General features: G+C 37.6%; 1 protein-coding gene across 1 annotated transcript in view; it reads right to left on the bottom strand.

Annotated features, from left to right (window-relative positions):
• The window catches only part of RIT2 (Ras like without CAAX 2), a 184,459-nt gene that overhangs the window by 124,596 nt on the left and 40,740 nt on the right, over window positions 1-19,123 (bottom strand). The window contains exon 2 of the mRNA XM_009647702.2: window positions 4,016-4,072. Within this exon, the coding sequence (XP_009645997.1) occupies window positions 4,016-4,072 (57 nt within the window). The remainder of the gene's footprint in view (window positions 1-4,015; window positions 4,073-19,123) is intronic.

Below are 19,123 nucleotides of genomic sequence, written 5' to 3'. Positions count from 1 at the left end.
GTTCCCAGAAACTGTAATAAAAAAAAAGGAAAAATAATGACTCTGGATTTTTAAAGCTACATGATTATTACTGCACAATGTTTAGGATAAATTCCTAACTATGTTTTTCGAGTGACAGAGAAGTGGGAAGGGTAAGAACATTTGGAAGCATATTAAAGTGAAAGGACTCCTCTATATTCTCTTGTCAGTAATAGTAAGCAATTTTCAACATAGCCTTATATTGGACTAGACAAAAGAGAAGTATATTCTCATCTTCAAACTCCCTTTAAAGATCACTGCTTTAATCAGCTTACAGATTAAGTATAAAAAATAAAATAAGAAAAAAAAAGTCTAAAAATAGTCAAAAGTCAGTTACCCATAGGTATGCTTCTATGGAACAAGGAATAGTTCAGGGCATGAAATGTGTTCTTTATACTAAAAGAATCAAACTTCAGAACACTTCTTAGTATTTAAAAGGTTTGTGCTTTTATAAAATAAAATATGAAAACCCATTGACAGTCATTTTTTTTTAAGTCAAAGCAAAAACTATTCTAGATTCCTTATTTTAGGTTTTTCCTGTCTTCCCAGCTGATCATACAAGATGGTTTTGTGGATCCTTTGTATGGACTGAATGCGGTTTGGTTCTGCTTTTCAACTAGAATATCAAGCAGATTATATCAGTGCTATGCTCATGTGCTTTGGGAAGGGTTTATTGTCCCCTGTCTCCTTTACCTAGACACAAATATATTTCTCAAGAATTTACAGAAATGAAAAACAGCTGAAATTACTATTCCACACCCATGTAAATGTTTAAGGAGGACAATGAAATGTTAAAATGGACAAAGTTACTATAAACATTTAGTAGCCTCAGGAGTCATTGAAGTCTGTCCTGTAAAACTGGAAGCGATGGACTTCTGCGATTTAAAAGACAGTGATGTTATTTACAAAGGCCCCTCCATTTTATGCTCCCCTACCCCACCATTTCTATTAGGACAGCTCTTAGGAAAAACCCCGTCAAATGCAAGGAAATACGGTATCAATTCTATCAGCTCTACCTACTTAAATCATAGCTAAATTTTCACAGTGAAGTACTGAGGTTACTACTGCCCCAGTTTCACACCATGGAAAACATAGAGAATGGAGTTTCTAGTGAAGGAAATTAGGAAAAAATATGTAGGTATTTATTATATTCTCATGTCCATGTAAAGCAAAAGAATAAATAGACCTTATCTTAAATATCAGCTGGAGAATATTAGTCTCAGAAGGTCAGTTAATATTGAAAATTCATGGATTATCATTCAAACACATCACAGAAATTTTTTTGTTACTTCCAGAGAATATCACCCTCTCAGTGACACCTACCGAAACTGTTATTCCTCTAAATGCCCTAAGACAAATAAAACCATAGGGAAGCAGTATACATTATTTCCGAAGAACTACACTGAAATCTGAGGTCAGTATGCCCAGAGAAGTTCAGGACAGCTCACGAGTTCCATAAACAGGATACAAGTTTTTGATGAATGAAAGTAGCCTAAAATGTATGTTAGAAAAGAAAGGCAATATATGGATATCCAGAGAGATCAGATGAAGAGCTATGTTCAATTTTCTGCTTTGCCACTCTGCTGGAGTGAAGGTGCATTTCATATGTGGCCTGTTTTTTTATTTCTTCATCATCTGCTGCTGAGTTAGTGTGAGAAACAAAACTCTGGCTAGACAGATGACTTTTCTGCCCCAACACAATAACCTTCCTGTGACACAAAGCATCTGTTCGTGGCTACCTCTTGGCGACCTTTGAGGAATAACCTCTCCTCTAGCAGCTCTTGACATCAGCACAGTCTTGGCCCTGAATATGCTCATTCTGGATCACCTAATATTCTATTAGACTGGTGGAGAATAGTTAAAATATGCCTACCAGTGGATGTACAAAAAAACCCAGGAGATGGATTCTGTGATTTCAGACCAGGAGCCCAAAAGTAATAAATGCAATCTCAACAGCATAAACTTTTTCAGTGTACTGAGTTTTTTAAATGTATTTGTTTCTTATTACAGGCCAGATAACAAATGATTCCTTCTATTTGATTTTTGGTTTTATGTCCAGTTCTGAGGGATCATATCTCATATTTACCCAAGAGGAAACATACATCCTTAGCTCAATATTATACTCTGCTGTTTAGTACATGTTTTAGAGCATGACTGGAAATAAGCCTTTCTCAGGATGTCCTCAGCATGTTCTGAGAGACAGAAGTGCTGAACAGATAAAACTCAGAATTGTACTCCTGTTCTGCCTCTAGCCAGCTGTGTGAGTTTCAATTCAATGTTTCATTTCTCTATTCAATATCTCCCTCTCTCTTCTATTTAGAGTGTTGGTTTTACTGAGTAGAAGCTGTCTCTTACTCAAGGAGACCTTCATCTTGATTAGGTCCTCCAGGCATTCCATGCATCATAAGCTTTCCTTCTCTTTATGATTATCTATTATTCATATTCTGGTAGTGTCTAGAGACCAATAAGTTAAGATTGTGACAAGATACAATATATGGATAAATAAAGATGGCAGGTGGATAGTTAATAATAAAGATGGGTGTATGTACATAACTTAATAGTGTCAGTAACTACTAATGCTCCTCTTTTCCAATTAGATCTAATGATTTTTTTTCCTGAGTGCAACAAATGAATTTGTAGCAATTCCATGGTAGTTTTATCTTCTTTAGAGTTTTGTTTTGTAATATTTTTAACGGTTAAAAAATTGCTAATGTCATGAAGAGTTTACACATCTTTTTTTTTTTATCATTAAAATACCACAGTTTACCAGGAGTTAATATCCAGGAAATGTGGAATACTACAGAAATAACACATTAAATAAATACTACCATTAGCTGATCTACTTCACAATGCAGTAATTTTACACAGGTTAAACCTGAGTTTAAAATATTTGAGAATTTCAAAGATAACAAAAAATATTTTGGCTGAGGGGGTTGGAAAAACCTTTTTTTTTTCAAAGAAATCTTTATAAATGTTAATATTTTTAGTGCCTCCCACTTATTGGGCCCAGATTCTATCTACTTCTCCTAGGTATAACTAAATATACATGGATAGTTCCTATACATGCAAGGGCTTTTTAGTATAAGTAAAACTAACTAATGAAGCCACCCTTAAATGAATAAACGTTCCGTTCTGCTGAGTTTTACCTCTATGTGACATACATTTTTTACTACATTCACTGACATTAATGATTATAGTAGAGCCCAAAAGATGCTTAACAGCAAGAAAAAAACTCCATTATTTTGACAACCATTCCTGACATCATAGAGTCAAAGAATGGTTGGGGTTGTCAGGAACATCTGGAGATCATCGGGTCCAAACACCTGCTTAAGCAGAGCTACCTAGAGCAGGTTGCCCAGGACTATCTCAAAGGATGGAAGCTGCACAATCTCTCTGGGAAGCCTATGCCAAGGGTCTACTGTATTGGAGTGCCCAGAACTGGACATGGTAATCCAGATGCGGCCTCAACACTACTGAGGGGAAGGATCACCTCCCTCAGCCTGCTGTAAAGACTCCTCCTAATGCAGCCCAATATACCATGAGCCGCCTTTGCTGAAAGGGTACATTCCTGGCTCATGCTGAACTTGATGTCCACCCAGTGTCTAGCAGGATGTGAAGAGATGATACCCAATACAACAGGAATCTGCGACTGTTCAAGGCATTAAATTACTTGGTTTTCTACTTGGTAAATATCTTCCATATCTGTATGCAACTTAGAAGGGGAAAAAACATTTAAAATGTTTTAATGAGTCACAACTTTTGCCACAGCCATTTTGAATTAACTGATTTAGAAATAGAAATTCAATTCAGTCAACCAGAATTCATCCCAGATCTCTCAGACTGTCCCATTGTACTCCAGCCATATAGTCATGAAATGGTCAGCATCTAAAGACGAGAACTTTTAGTGTATTGAGGATACATGTGAATATTTGCTATTATTTCAGGTTACAATGCAGAGAGATTGAGAGGGATGAAGAAGAGAATAATCTCTACTCACCTATAGTTGGATCATGATACTCAGGGAACCGATGGCTTATGAACTGCATTGTCATTGCTGGAGACGAGGAAGACAGAGGGAAGAAAAAAGAACAATATCACTGTCTTTAAATATTAACTGAAAAGAACAAGCAGAGAATTCACTCATTTAAGTATCAGCTTAAAAAGTGAGTCAAAAGTTGGGTTTATGTCTACAGCTGCAAGAATGCATTGGCATTACAGTAACAACTAAGAACCACTGTTTGGTTTCTTCTGAACAGATTGGCTTCTGACTGAATTTACCTGCTTTCAGAAATTTTAGGAAAGTTACATGCATCTTCAGGAAGATTGCTCTGCATCATTTGGAACTGGTGGTGCCCTGGAAGTGAAATTCTAATTTATGTAGAAAGTCAGAAGCTTTCATATCCTGTCCAACCATGAGTTTCCACCATGCCCTCTAAAGTTCATGGACTTTGAATAACCACAAAAGTAGGTTTGGGTATTTAATGGTCACAGTAATAACATCAGTTATCAGAACAATATTGGAAGCTATATTATCTTTGATGGCTTTCCTGAGGAGTTAAACAAATCTCAGCTCATTTGAAAGATAAAGGAAACTGCCTAACTCTAAGTGTTGTAACGAAAAGACCTTCAAAAGTGAAATTGGTGAATTCCAATTGAACAAAGGGGGAAAAAGTTAGGACCTAAGAGGTTTGTTTTGTTTGGTTTTTTTTTTTTTTTTAATATTGCTAGATTTTCAACTCAATTTCAATATTTTAATTTTTCATGTTTTTTTAATGCCTGCATTAAAATTCCGCTATAGCTGTTATGTGGCCATTTGTTTAAAAAAACGTACCCCATCTGAATGATAACTATCAGTCACAACACATTAAACAAAACCCAAGATTCTGCCTTATGTCTTGAACATCTCAGTTACCTTCAATAGCAGAGGTTAGGAACAAGAAATGCAACATTTTGAAAATTCTGTGTATAAATACACCCATTTTTAAACTAGCATTGTTTTAGTTTAATGTTTGTCCTCCTTATATTTTCAAGAGTCAGGGTCTTAAGGAGATAGTTTTACAAAATGATACAGACAAGGAGTATTAAACATTTATTACCACGTTAATAAATTATTGCATCTTAGTGTAGACAAATATAAGTGTTAAGAAGCAGCATTATAAATTCATAGTAACTCAGAGAGGGTAAGTGTTGAAAAAAAGCTCATTCAGCCTATACATGTTATAGGGGAATAAATCTATGTGCAGTGACACTCATGTCTTCTATATTATCTGTTGTCAGATGCATTACTTCCAAGTACTGTGTATGTTTGGACACTTTCATTTCCAGGACACCTAGTTTTTTAATCATGACAGATTTTTAGGCACCTCCATCTGATAACTGTTAGTGGCTTATGAAGAATAAATTGATTCTTAATGTGATTTGCCTGGTTTGCTCTGAGAAGTAGAGGCAGCTAGCAGAGATGCTGTTCATATGGTTTATGCCTACACATTCTGAGTTTTCTGAGGGCCTGTACCACAAATGAATTCAATTTGTTTCACTACCTGCTGCTTCACCTTGCCAAGCTTTTTTTTTTTTTTTTTTTTTTTTAAATCAAACTACTCTGATCTCATTCTGTTTCCTTCTGGAGCTATGCCTGCGTCACAAAACCTGTTGTTCGCAACTGAAACAAAAATTCTCAGAGGGCACCCAGAACTAATGGTAAACATTTTTCCTCTCTCCTGAGACAGTCCCAAATCAATATATCATTTATATCTTCACTAAATCCACAGGATCCAAGAGGACTGAAATAATTTGGAAGCCTCATTCTGACTTTCAACTGTAATGTGCAAAATCTTAGATACTGGGACGTGTAAAATTTATATCTCCCAGACCACTCTGTTTGCATGAATATGCATCATCAAAACTTTCACAGCAACCAAGGCTGCACACAGTGCTTTAGAAGCAGATCTGAAAAGGAACTTATGTCTTGCAATGTCAAGTACAATAATACTGACTTGCATATTCCTGATCCTAGTCTCAGTCCTGAGCTCTACATGAGCTGATTTGGCTATATATAAAATTAATCTGGAGAGGTACAGAATTTGGCAAAGATGTTCACAGAAGCACTCTGCATAATGAAATGAAAGGATCTTTCACTCAGCTGGCTAGGCAATGGTGAATAAAAGCTTCCTTTTACATGCATTTTGTCCCACAACTTTTTCCATGACAGCCCTTTGTCAAGGGCTCCTCTTAATAACCAGGTTAAGGAACATCTTTGGCCTCTTTAATACTTGACACCTCTTGCCTGGGGATTAGCACCCTCTCCCAGAAACAGGTTGCATGGCATTTTTCTCTCAGACTAGAAGGAATGGAGGTACACTGTCTGATCTTTTTAACCACTGCATTACAGTGTAAAACAAGGAAACTGGCATATAAGGTGTGGGAATCGCAACCCGTCTTCCTCTGTGTGTTCCTTAAAATAAGAATTATCATTTTCTGTTAAACCTTACTTAGTGCAGCAAGCATTTTAAAAACAGACATAACAGGTCACTTCCCCTAAGGGACAGGAACAACTAACTTTTGGCTTCAAACAACAAACCCCCTGAGGATGGAGGACAAGGAAGTTTCAGTACATCAGGTCTGATGTACAACAACAACTGTGTCCAGACTTACCAGGCTTTCCACAGGATTGGCTGCTGGACATGAAAAATCAGTTCTGAATGATGGTCAGAAGTTGGTGGAATGCTTCCCAGAGCAAAAGAAGGCTCAGTCACTACTGGCATGAAACCACACAACTCAGCTGGTGCCTTGGGAATTAGGACCAACTCTGTCTGGGTTCCCCAGCAGGACAGCTGCCTCAGCTGGAATATGCTGGGTTCTTCAATGACACCAATATCAGCTCCAAAGTAATCTTCCAAAGTGAATTCATTTTGAAAATGAATACCAAAATGGTATGGGAATTCCATGCTGTTTTATGAAAATATTCTCCTTGGTTCCTCCTTTTTTCCTTACCCATTATCCCTATTTCCATATAAATTAACACTCACACCTAACAAATCGAAACCATCATTAGATATTGTTGTGATCATTTTCCTTTGGAAACCCAAATAATACTGCTCCAAATTTTTACAGATCTATAAATTAAGGACCTTTAACTCTAATTTATGCCACATATAAAGCACTGTATCAAAATGTGGCTTTAAAGCAGGATATTAAAACAGAATAAATGAATAAGACTGATATTTGAATAAATACATATACATGTAAAAGCAGAGTCAGTTAAAAAATGGTAAAAAAAAAAAAAACCAAACGCCTTTTAATCCAGAGCAGATATTGCAAAACATTTTGAATTGCAAGTTGCCTGAAAATTTTTAATGAATATTTTATAACACTGTGGAGATCATTCCATTTAAATGGGACATGTACATCACATGGCAACTACTATAAGTAAAAGGATCATTGTTTCAGATTAATAGTATCTTCTTTATATCCATCTGTGGCTAAACAAGTGCAGATTGCCTCAGCTGAATAAATGTAAGCCTGATATGCATGAGTAACTATGTAACCTTAATATTCTCTTGTGTTTTTGAAATCAAAAAAGGGGTTCAGATCCTGCATTTCATTTTTAGTTGTTTCCACTTATGCTTATCCATTGTTCACTAACTATCTAGAATGGTATACATGATATCTATACTGGCATTGAAATATATATGTTTTCTATGTATAATAAACTTAGTCCTGTCTTCAACTTTCAATATATTTCCTACTCTTTTCCTAATAATAATTTATTTACCTCCCAGTAGGAAATGTCATAGTTAGAAAAAGGCTGAGGTTTTATTATCCACTCTAAAGCACCCTTTTTATCAGTGCAGCAATATTAAATTTCGTGGAAAGGAAGATACCAACTTTAAAAAATGTGTATGTTTGTGGGGGCCCACAGGTTAATAGAAACAAAGCTTCAGTACCCATGCAGTTGTGTGAGCAGGTAGAGTAGAAGTCTACTGTCCTTCTAATTTGTTCTAAATCTGATATTTACTGGCAACTTTGAAAGTAGTCTTACACCTATTTTTCAAGACTGGAGAATACGTTGCTATCTTATATTATATTCTCTATGGTAATAGCATCCCTGGTGTGAATATCTCATCCTGAGCTTCCTATCCCTCTTTATTCACCCAAGAACTTCCACATATTCATACTCTCCTGGGTGCTGTGTACAACTGTATATTAATCCATTTCCAAAAGAATCTTTACCTTCATCACAAAATCCTACACTTTAAATAGTCTAACAAATGACCACAGTAGTTGCAACTCAGAGATGTGTGATTCCATGTGGTTCATTCAGTTTAGTTTAGATCCACTGGTGCAGTGGATCTTTAACGTATTTTTGTAAACATTAAGGTTTCAAAGATAGCAGCACAGAAGATGGGCTGGAAAATAATCTAATAAATCTAATATGGTAAAGTTGGTGGATTTATAGTTTATGAAGGTCATGAGAAAAGAAGAAAGCATATACGTATTACTAGCATAGAGAACATAGCAAAGAAGCTACAGAGTCTAAAAACAGAACAGTGGATCGTATTAACAAAGTATGCACCATAGGAAGAGACTTTGTCACAGAACAAAAAATTTATAAATGTGCTAAAGAGACATACATGCCTCTATCAATCTGTAAAATTAGACAACTTTCTAGAAACATGGACAGGGCACGCTGAACATAACTGTGTTTATTCTTTTGATAAGGCATTTGTAGAGAACTAAATATGTAAAAATATTACAGTGCCAAAGTTAGTCTATTTCAGCAACTAGAGAAGCATTTTATTACTGCTATTTTATCTCTGAAGTACTAGATAGTTTGAACAGTTCTGGTCTTTCTGATAGTTTCAAACCCACAGGACCCTAAGTATCATCTTCTAAAATGTATGGTCTTTTCAAATCTTCATGCTTGAAAACTGGTATGTTGACTTCTGTTTCATTGGCTTGGAAAAATGACAAACATCCTTATAACTAACTCTTTTGGAGCTCATTCCTGAATTTTTAGATTGACTTGTCAAGTTAAAAGTCATTTGCAATCATTCTTCTGCCCATTGAGTCCTATCAAATAGATTGTAATAACAATGTGCAAACGTATACATGATGAACAGCAAGAGGTGAAGACAGTAGTTTTTCCAAAATCTTATCTGCTCTCTGAATTGCATTAAGACTCACAGCAACTTTGAATGGCTGCAGACACCAATAATGCTAGAATATATTAGGGGGGAAAAAAAAGATGAAAAAGTTAGAAAAAAATTAAATACAGTCTGAGGAAGATGCAACTTCTCACCACCCACCGAAAGTTGCCCAGCCAGTCCCTGAGCAGTGATCACCAGTCCCCAGCCTACTTCCCCCGCTTATATACTGAGCATGACAGCATATGGTATGGAGTATATCTTTGGTCAGTTGAGGTCAGCTGTCCTGGCTATGCCCCCTCCCAGCTCCTTGTGCCCCTGGCAGAGCAGGGGAAGCTGAAAACTCCTTGACTGGTGTAAGCCCTGCTCAGCAACAACTGAAACGTCAGTGTGTTACCAGCGTTCTTATCCTAAATCCAAAACGCAGCACTATGCCAGGTCCAAGGAAGAAAATTAACCCTATCCCAGTTGAAACCAGGACAAAGACCTTAAGTTTATGATATACTTCCATAAGGAAAAAAACAAAAAAACAAACTCCAAGAATCTGAGAGATCTTCATACACAATTCACTCAGTCACAGACAGCCCATCTGCAGCCTTTGCTGTTTTAACAAAATGTGTTGCACTTCTGAAGTATTGCACTGTTATCTTTTTTCATACCCCTTACTAAGGAGTCTTACAAGATAGCAGACATATCTATCAGACAACAGATTTCCAGGTCACAAAGGACTATGTGATTAGAGTATACAGTATATCTCCTCTGTGTTATTTGTATTTATTTTATCTATGCATGTTGCATTTAGATCATAATATGTTTTAGAATAAGTAACTGACAGCAGTAGCCACCTGAACCAAAATAAAAGGAGTCAGAATGGTGAAATAATGTTATCACATTCAAGGGCTTTGCATCAGTGTGAACCAAAATTGCCAAAAAACAGCTACAGTGTCAAAGGCAAAAGAGGTTGTTAGATGGAGACCAAACCCCCTATCCAGAAGAATATTGAATAACATGCCGCACACTGAAATCAACACGATTACCCACTTTACTATTTTTGAGGTACACGTTGCATTAGATCTGAGCGCTGAATATCCATAGTAGTTGAAGGTTTTGCCTACCAGAAGGTATATTACGAGAGTCTTGAGGTGTATTTATTTTAGTCAAAAAGATGAATGAGAAGAAGAGTCATGTCTAATGCAGACTATTACAGAGTTTTAGTAAATTTTAAAAGTACAGGGAAAGTAAACAGAGAATGATTATTTGTTCTCTTACCATACAAAGCAGTATTATCTAGCACTAAAATATTTTCCCACATGACGTATAGTTAACCACATGATTGTCCCATGACACAGTAAACAGCAAAGTATATTGCTGGATTAAAAAAATGTGGTTTTTAGAAGTGGTTCTGACAAAATCAAAGATTTCACCCCATGATAAGGTATTCTTATCTTCATACTGTTGGAGAATGTAGAGATTTTTATGAAGTTTTATTATCTTTTATTTTGTTCATATGTTCTTCCCAAAACAACCACTACAGGCTAGATTCACTGATAGGATACCAGCCACAAGGCACTTTTGTTCTGACCCAGTACAGCTATCTTTACATTATTATACACTGTAAGAAATAGGCTAAGAGCTTTACTACACAATTTCAGTAAGGAATGCTGCAAAGTCTGTGAGCTGCAATTATTAATTTTTTAGGTGTTACAATGTATTATTTATTAAGCATTGGCTGTGAAATGAAGGCAAGCTGAGTTTTATTTCTCTGTGTTAGATTCATTCTGGTGTATTAGAAAGAGACAGCATTGCTTTTTACACTGTTTTTTGCTAACGTGATAGGTGTTTTGTTCACCTACTGAAGCTGAAGTCCACAGCAAAGAGTAGTAAACATCAGAAGGGCAGAGTATTAAAAGCCAAAGTCTTTTAAATTAAGTAAATATTTTTAGAATGCAAACCAAACACATAGAACTCCAGAACACATAAATTTTAAACAGAGAGAACTCAAGTTACTAGGACAGCCAGAACAGAACCAGGGAGCACCTCCTTGTCCATTGAATTGTTACAGATAGATCTTTCGGTTAACTTGTGTTGCCTTGGTCTTGGTTAAAGACTGAGCTGCAGAAAGCACTGAACAGTCTTCTGTGGTCCCCTGAATAATTATTTCCATCACCTTCAAGGACTGTCCAACTTTTATTTGCTTCTGTCAGTTCTGACTCTCACTGTCTTGCACCCCATTTCCTCTCTGGGAATCCACACTTTCTTGCCAGGAAGGTCATGGTCTTTCTCTCCCTCCAGAGGGTCCCATCTAGATGTATCATTTATTTGTTAAAAAAGTGTGACACACAAAAATACTAGGGAAACGTGTTAAAATAAGCCTCAAGAGAAAAACAAAACAAAACAAAAAATGGACATTTATAGTGACTGAAATAGGAGAGCCAGTTTTGTTGTTTGGACTGTAGATCAAGAGAAAGGTTTGTTCATATAATTTTGTACCCTCTACCATTGTAAAGTAAGCACAGAATATAATCAAAATACATTGAAGTGGAGTTGGTGGTGACAAAGCAAGGCAGAAAACAGCTTTCTTTGGAGAATACTCACAGTTTTCTCCTCTTGCATCAGAAGGAAACAACAGACTTGGCGTGGAAGTCTATACATTGTGACAATATGTGCCCCCAGGGTAAAAGCAAAGAATTAGGAAGCAGATGAGGAGAATCACTCAGAAAGAAAAGAGAAAAAAAAAAATCTTGTTCTGTTTTGGGACCCACCTTGAATGAATAAATAAAAATCACTAATCTCAGAGTGTCTCTCAGGCTACTCTTTCTCACAATCATTAGATGTAGATATGAGTTCTCACTATTTCTCTTCAAAGTGGGATCAGGGGAACCAGACTAGGTACTGGTTACAGCTTTCCAGCAGGGACTGAAGGACCAAAAGAGAAATTGCACAAAAATTCATCCTGGATTTGAGAAACTTTCAGGAAAGCTTCAGAAAAACTGCTCTCACTGCAAAAAAAGTTCCGTGTCTTCTGAATCAGCACATTCTAGTGAGAAATGGTTGTACTAAAAACTTCTGACTAACATTAATATCTACATCCAGACTCAGTTCCTGGTGTGATATAGGAAGGCAGAATGCACTGCATTGTAAAATTCATGTTTAAAATTTTGTTCAGTGTTTAAGGAAACAGGGAAGCAGATGAGACTTGTCTATGTTCCCCATACAAGAGACATCATCATAATGTGATACAAATTAACAATAATAGCAAGGTAGATTGCTACCACTTATGCACCATTTCCTCTGTCGTATGTCCCTGACCTCTATCAGAAAGGTTTCCCACAAAAATACTGCATGTTCCCTATGCTGCTTAGCTTATGCAATTTGACAAGATGCATTAATAAACAGAAATTACTTCTGGTAAAAGCTGCTATTAGCGCATTTTCCCTCTGTGTTTCTTCCATCAAGTTAAAATCAGTGAGAAAACTTAATGTGTCTTCCTTCTACTGTACTTCAGCTAGAAAACCCAACAGTAACTTAAGCCTTCCATTAGTGAGCAATCCAAACTGTAATGACATAAAAAGGTTTTATACCAGACTCCAGTATAATGTGATTTTTAAAACAGAATATATTGGATAACGCTAGAAAGACTCAGTTTTCACATATTATTTCAGAGAACCACAGAGCCAAATGTGAACCATTACGATTAGACACGTTTCAATTAAAGTCAATGGATAAATATCCTAATTTTACAAAGGAAGTACAGTAAACAGGAGAAAAATATAGGGTAGTTCTTCATAAAAGTGGGCCCTGGCTTGCAGCTACCAGTCTCAGGTATGATTAGCTCACTGTGAAAAAGATTTTCAAAGAAGGATAAAGTTGTTTCATTCCATGGAAAGAAACCTCTCAGCAACCACATTTATTTTTGTCCCTTTTTTTAACTTCTGACATGTTTCCGTGTAATGATAACTTGAGATGCTCTGCTTGGTTTACTGCTGTTTCAGGTAGTAGCAAATTGACATTGTTTGCAGGTTTCCTAACGTAAACTAGTGGTTAGCTCCTGTGATACCTTCCATGCGAAATTATACCCCATACATCAAGCAGTGATGAATGGCAGTGACAGCAGCTGTATATTCTGGTGAGTGGGAGAATAGTTGCTGTTCTGTAACGTGGTACCAACTTTTCTGTACTTCAAATCTGTGGTCTGGAAAATTGATGACACATCAAAGAGGAAGATACAACTCTTCCATCTCCATCTAACCCCTCACAGAATTCTTATTCAGGGTTAAAACACAACCCATCTTTTTTTTTTTTTTTTTTTTTTTTTTTTTTTTTCCCCTTACTAATGCTAGGGTTGCTCAATATATCAGTTAAAGTCCTGTAGAGGATAACATCCAGATTTTCAGATATTGTTGGCACCCAATTCTCTTTAACTTAACAGCATTTAGGTGTTTATCTGCCCTTGCTGATCTCAGCAATAACCTGCATCTCTCTCAAAAATTCAGACCTGTTTTTTAAAGTTTTGATGATTAGAATGCTGCTAAAAGAACTTTCATTGAAATGAAAGCACTATGGGGAGAAAAACTTGACTTGGATGAAATTCAGGAGAGGAAACTAAACCAAACAATGGTAAATTTACTGCTTTGGCTTGGTGGAATCAAAATTACTCAAAGTAAGGAACTGATTTATTAATTTTACTGTTAAATATTTTATACCATATTAAATATATTTACACTTCTACTATAAATGACATTATTTATAGATAATTTTTTCATCACTTTCGTATTTTTCAAGATTTCTATTTACTAGGGTAGCTTTATGTACTGTCTTTCAATGCAAAATGTAAACAAAATTTAAATTCTGTGATTTGCTCAGAAATTCTCTCACACATTCTTTTCACATCTGACACAATTTTTCCAGTGATAACAATAGTACTCAAGCCATATTTAAAGGAAACACACTAAGAAAAAAGGAAGCATTTCTGAAGATAGCTCTAGAGCCAGAAAATTGACACCAGGACATTGCTAAGGTCCCAATAAAAAATTCAAATTCATCAATTACATTTGATTATTCCCAGAATGCTGTCCTCAGCAATTTATTTCCTGCTCATATACTTAAATTTATATTTAGCTCAGTAGAGTTATTTATCTCAGTGAAGATAAATATCACATAATTTTCATTATATGAGTTTAAAGGTATTCTTCACTACAGACATGACTTTGAACTGAACATATTTTCATTGTCAGATCTCAGAGATGTTTCTCTCTCAGCTAATTAGGCAACACTTCATAATGAAGTAAAATCTGACACATTATAGAATCATAGAATGTTTTGGGTTGGAAGGGACCCCTAGAGGTCACCCAGCCCAACCCCCCTGCAGGGAGCAGGGACACCTTTAACCAGATCAGGTTGCTCACAGCCCCGTCCAACCTGGCCGGGAATGTTTCCATGGATGGAGCCTCCACTACCTCTCTCGGAAACCTGTACCAGTGTTTCACCACCCTCATTGTAAAGAATTTCTTCCTTATATCTAGTCTAAAGCTCCCCTGGTTTAGTTTAAAATCATTACCCCTTGTCCTGTCACAGCTGGCCCTACTAAAAAGATTTTCCCCATCTTTCCTATAGGCTCCCTCTAAGTACTGAAAGGCCATAATCAGGTCTTTCCGCAACCTTCTCTTCTCCAGGCTGAACAACCCCAACTCTCTCAGCCTGTCCTCATAAGAAAGGTTCTCCAGCCCTCGGATCATTTTTGTAGCCCTCCTCTGTACCCTTTCCAAGAGTTCCATGTCCTTCTTGTGCTGAGGGCTCCAGAGCTGGACACAGGGCTCCAGGTGAGGTCTCACCAGAGCGGAGCAGAGGGGCAGAATCACCTCCCTCAACCTGCTGGCCACGCTTCTCCTGATGCAGCCCAGGGTAGGGTTGGCCTTCTGGGCTGCCAGCGCACATTGCCGGCTCATGTCCAGCTTTTTGTCCATCAGTACCCCCAAGTCCCTCTTGGCAGGGCTGCTCTTGATCCTTTCTTCACCCAGCCAGTATTGATAACTATCATTTATACCAACATGAGTTCTTAGTGTCTTTTCTAATGTATTAGAAGAATTTCCCCAAGATTAGTGAAGGATGAGTTTAATCCCCTCTAGATACATATATGGACACATGCAAATCAAGAAGCCTGGTAACTATGAACTGCTACCCAAAAAGCAAAACAAACAGTAAAGAAAGCCTGGAATTGAGCATAACAAGATCTTCTGGATGGGGAGGAAGTAGTTCTGTTTTGCTGCCAGCACCACTTAGAACATGGTTATGCAGGGAAAATCAAAATCAGCTCCTAGATTTAGTACTCCTATTCAATACTCTTGCAGCATTAAAATACACATTTCTAAATGCATGCAAGAGAAAACCTATCAGGTTGCACTGGCAAAGTCTAAGAGGCTGCAGATTTTGTGTGCTGACTTTAGGTGGCTCCCAGCTGTGAGCGCTGCCTTTCTAATTCCTCTGTGAGACACCAGACTCTTTCTGGTGGCAGAGGATGTATGTGTTTCACAGAGGATTCTCCATATTCCTCAGAGGCAAGACACCTGGCAGGCCCTAAACATTCAGCTGCTGGGATCTGACCCCTGAAAATTTTAGACACCCTGGAATAGGCATCCTACAGTTCTAAACATTGGCTTTAACATTTTGAGGACATGGAAAAGAATATAGTAATTAAACACCTAAATGTTTCAGAAGCTGAGGTGACTGAGAAAAAGAGAGCTTCTAGATCTAGAAAACAACACATACTTTGGAAACAAAAAAATCGGATATAGTTAGCTATCTCAGAGGACAGTACTGGCCTTAGGCTTTCTGTTACTTTTACTTTACAAAGTCTTAATAACCACTGCAAGACTACTGAAGAAAGCTTTCTGTGGCCATGTGACCCTAGGGAGAGGTGTTTCTTGTTTTGGGCCTTGCTATCAGCTCTTTATCCCTTGATTATCATCAACATCTTTTTTGCCTCAGTTTCCACACCTACAAAAAAACCCCAAGGCAACAGCAATTTGGACAGAGAGCTCTGAGATTTACAGGATTGCTGCATAAGTTCTGGTTGTGAATGCATTCCTTAAGTGTGAATCTAAAATCAAATTAGTAAAACTATGACATTTTTAAGAGCAAAGCAAACCCCAATCCCTTCAATATGAGGTTGTGTGGATGAAAGGAGGCAGGAAGCAGGAGATCAAACACCTTACACAACAAATACGAGTTATCAGTACAGTGGAGATGAAGAGACTACAAAGTACAAGGACGATAAAGTAAAATAGCTACATACCATCTCATTCTCTTCACCCTCTCACAGTACAAACCCAACTGGAAGTTTACATCTGCCAAAAGGGCATTCATATTGCTTGACACATGTACACGCTACATTATGATGATATATTGACAGAGGGCATAGTTGCAAGACATGTTTGGGAGTGAAAGTTAGCACTTCAGGCACTAAAAGAGGTGATTTATTATAGCATTAGCATGACACTGAAAAGGTCAGAAAGCTACAAAACGCATACAAAAGTTCTAGAGGGCTGATTACATTTTCACAGAGAAAAACTACATTAGCCTATTCAGGTTTGTACCCTCAGTGAGAGTAAGACATTTTAAAGCTATCAATACTAGCAACATGGAAAGAGTTTACAATGTTTTGGTTGTTTGTTTTTTTTTTTCCTACAGCTGGAAGGAGATGGCTCATGACCCTGGAATGAGCTTCAGAATTCTTAGGCTCCTAGAATAGTCTGAGTCTCAGTCTTCCATCCTTCTGGGGTATACTTACTTCCATGTATTTCATAATGCACTTTCTGCCCTTGATGCATTTGTCATTTATTCTGGTGTGTACCTAGCTGTCTCAGGGTTTTACGGTGCTATGTATCACCTTAGCTTGATGGGTCACAGAAGCTGTATTATTTGGTGACCGCAGGCCTTTCCATGCAAAACCAGAAGCAGGTAAAACAAAACAAAAACCCCAACCCAACCAACCAATCAAAAAAAAAAAAAAAAAAAAAAGAAAAAAGACCCTAAAACTCCTCCCGCCCCCCAAACAAGCAAACACTACAGAGTGGACTTACAGGAGTCTCAAAAACTTCCCTTGTATTAGGTGCAAAATTTTTCTCAGGATTTCTGAAGCTAAATTGGGAACACAATATATTGGGATGAGACTGAAGAGTAAAAACTATTCTTTGAACTGTGAAAAAGATCCTTACAACTAAAATATTCTTCTTATTCATAAAAAAAAACCATTAAAGACATGGATATATCTAGCATTTTCTGGATTCACCCAATTACTCTAGAAAGTTGTTCTGTAATCTCCTTAACAAAAGTAATTTTTCCCCAGGGTTAGGGACTATACTTCATCTGCTCCATCATATGACTGGGATTTATGTTTTCCCTGCAGTAATTATAACACTGAAATTTTGTCTTGGTGGTGGAGTGGCATCATAACTCTGTTCCCTGAAGGTAATGGCTTGGGAGCTGACTAGGAAACAGTACGGAAACTATTTCAAGACCCTCATAAGCTTATGACTACCTAAAACACAAAGCAACGCACAGCTTTAGATTATAACAACTGGAAATGTTTCCTCATACATGCTAAAAAGGATATGGGAGGATTTTTAGGGGCTCAGTGAAGAAGATGGTAATGATGTACTCCATATCCCAAATGTGTGATGACACTGTGCTATGCTGATTCAGAAATGAGTCAGCTCAGTTACCAGAAAAGAGGAGAATCAGGTCTTTTTTGAAGGTACTTGTAGTGATATAGATGTGACAAAATGACTCATCTGTCATCAGTGGTTTAGTCAGCAAAGTCTTTGGCTCAATGGCAAGTATTTATAACTGGAAAATAAAAGGAGGCAATCAAAATGAAGTAAGCAAAAAAGATCTGGAGGTTAAGCCAGTTCTAGAACATCCAACTATAAGGTACTCTCCCTGCCCAGCTGAATGCAGGGACTTAAGGGACAGGGGGCAATGGTGACAAGTCCCTGCCCAGTGCAGCAGGCCCATCTCCTCTGTGGCTGCCCCACCTTCCCAAGTGCCCTTGCATGATGAAGCTTTGCAAGTGGAACCAAAAAATAATGACCACAATGGTTCATCTAGTTTCAAGGTGTCACTGAGGTTAAGTTAGCCTACCTCCTGCATGAAAGCTGCTTCCATAAAGAAGAAAAGATGGGTCACTGTCATAGGAGACTCCCATCTGAAGGGAACAGAAATGCCAACATGTAGACCAGACCTACTTCTTAGGGAAGTCTGCTGCCTTCCTGGGGCTCAGATTAAAGATGTAAAGAAAAAGCTTCCTACCCTTGTATGGCCCTCAGATTATTATCCATTATTGATTTTTTCGGGTAGGCAGCAATGAAGTTGCAACAAGAGGTCTGAGGGCAATCAAGAGAGGGCTTTGGGAAAACTGATTAAGGGATCAGGAGCATAAGTAGTGTTCTCCTCAGTCCTTCCAGTTGCAAGGCATGATAAAGGAAAAAACAGGAAGACCCAGCAGATCAATACCTGGTGTCACAGGTAGAATTTTGGGGCTTTTTGATCATGGTTTGGTCTACACAACACAAGGCCTGCTGGCTACAGACAGGGTACACCTGTCTCTAAGGGGGAAAAGAACCTTTGCACAAGAGTTAGCAGGGCTCATTGAAACAGCTTCAAACTAGATTTGAAGGTGGAAAAGGATAAAACCAGGCATGCTAGAGATAAGTCTGAGGGCAGCACATCAAAGTTTGAGGGACGGTGTGCTGGCAAAGTCCTTCAGTCCGCCATCTCAGTGGAGGTAGGGGATGGAGATCAATGTGGCAGCAAAGATGCAAGGGTTATGGATGTGTTAGAAACCATGGAAGTGCTTGAGAATGGTCATATAGGAATTAGGTTTTCTACTCCAAAAAATGTGTCAGGATCAATAGCCCAACTGAAGTGCATCTACACCAATGCTCGTAGCATGGGTAAAAAACAGG

This window comes from Egretta garzetta, unplaced genomic scaffold, assembly GCF_000687185.1.
Source record: "Egretta garzetta isolate BGI_Z169 unplaced genomic scaffold, ASM68718v1 scaffold179, whole genome shotgun sequence".
Classification (NCBI taxonomy): domain Eukaryota; kingdom Metazoa; phylum Chordata; class Aves; order Pelecaniformes; family Ardeidae; genus Egretta; species Egretta garzetta.
This window is presented reverse-complemented; position numbering and strand designations above follow the sequence as displayed.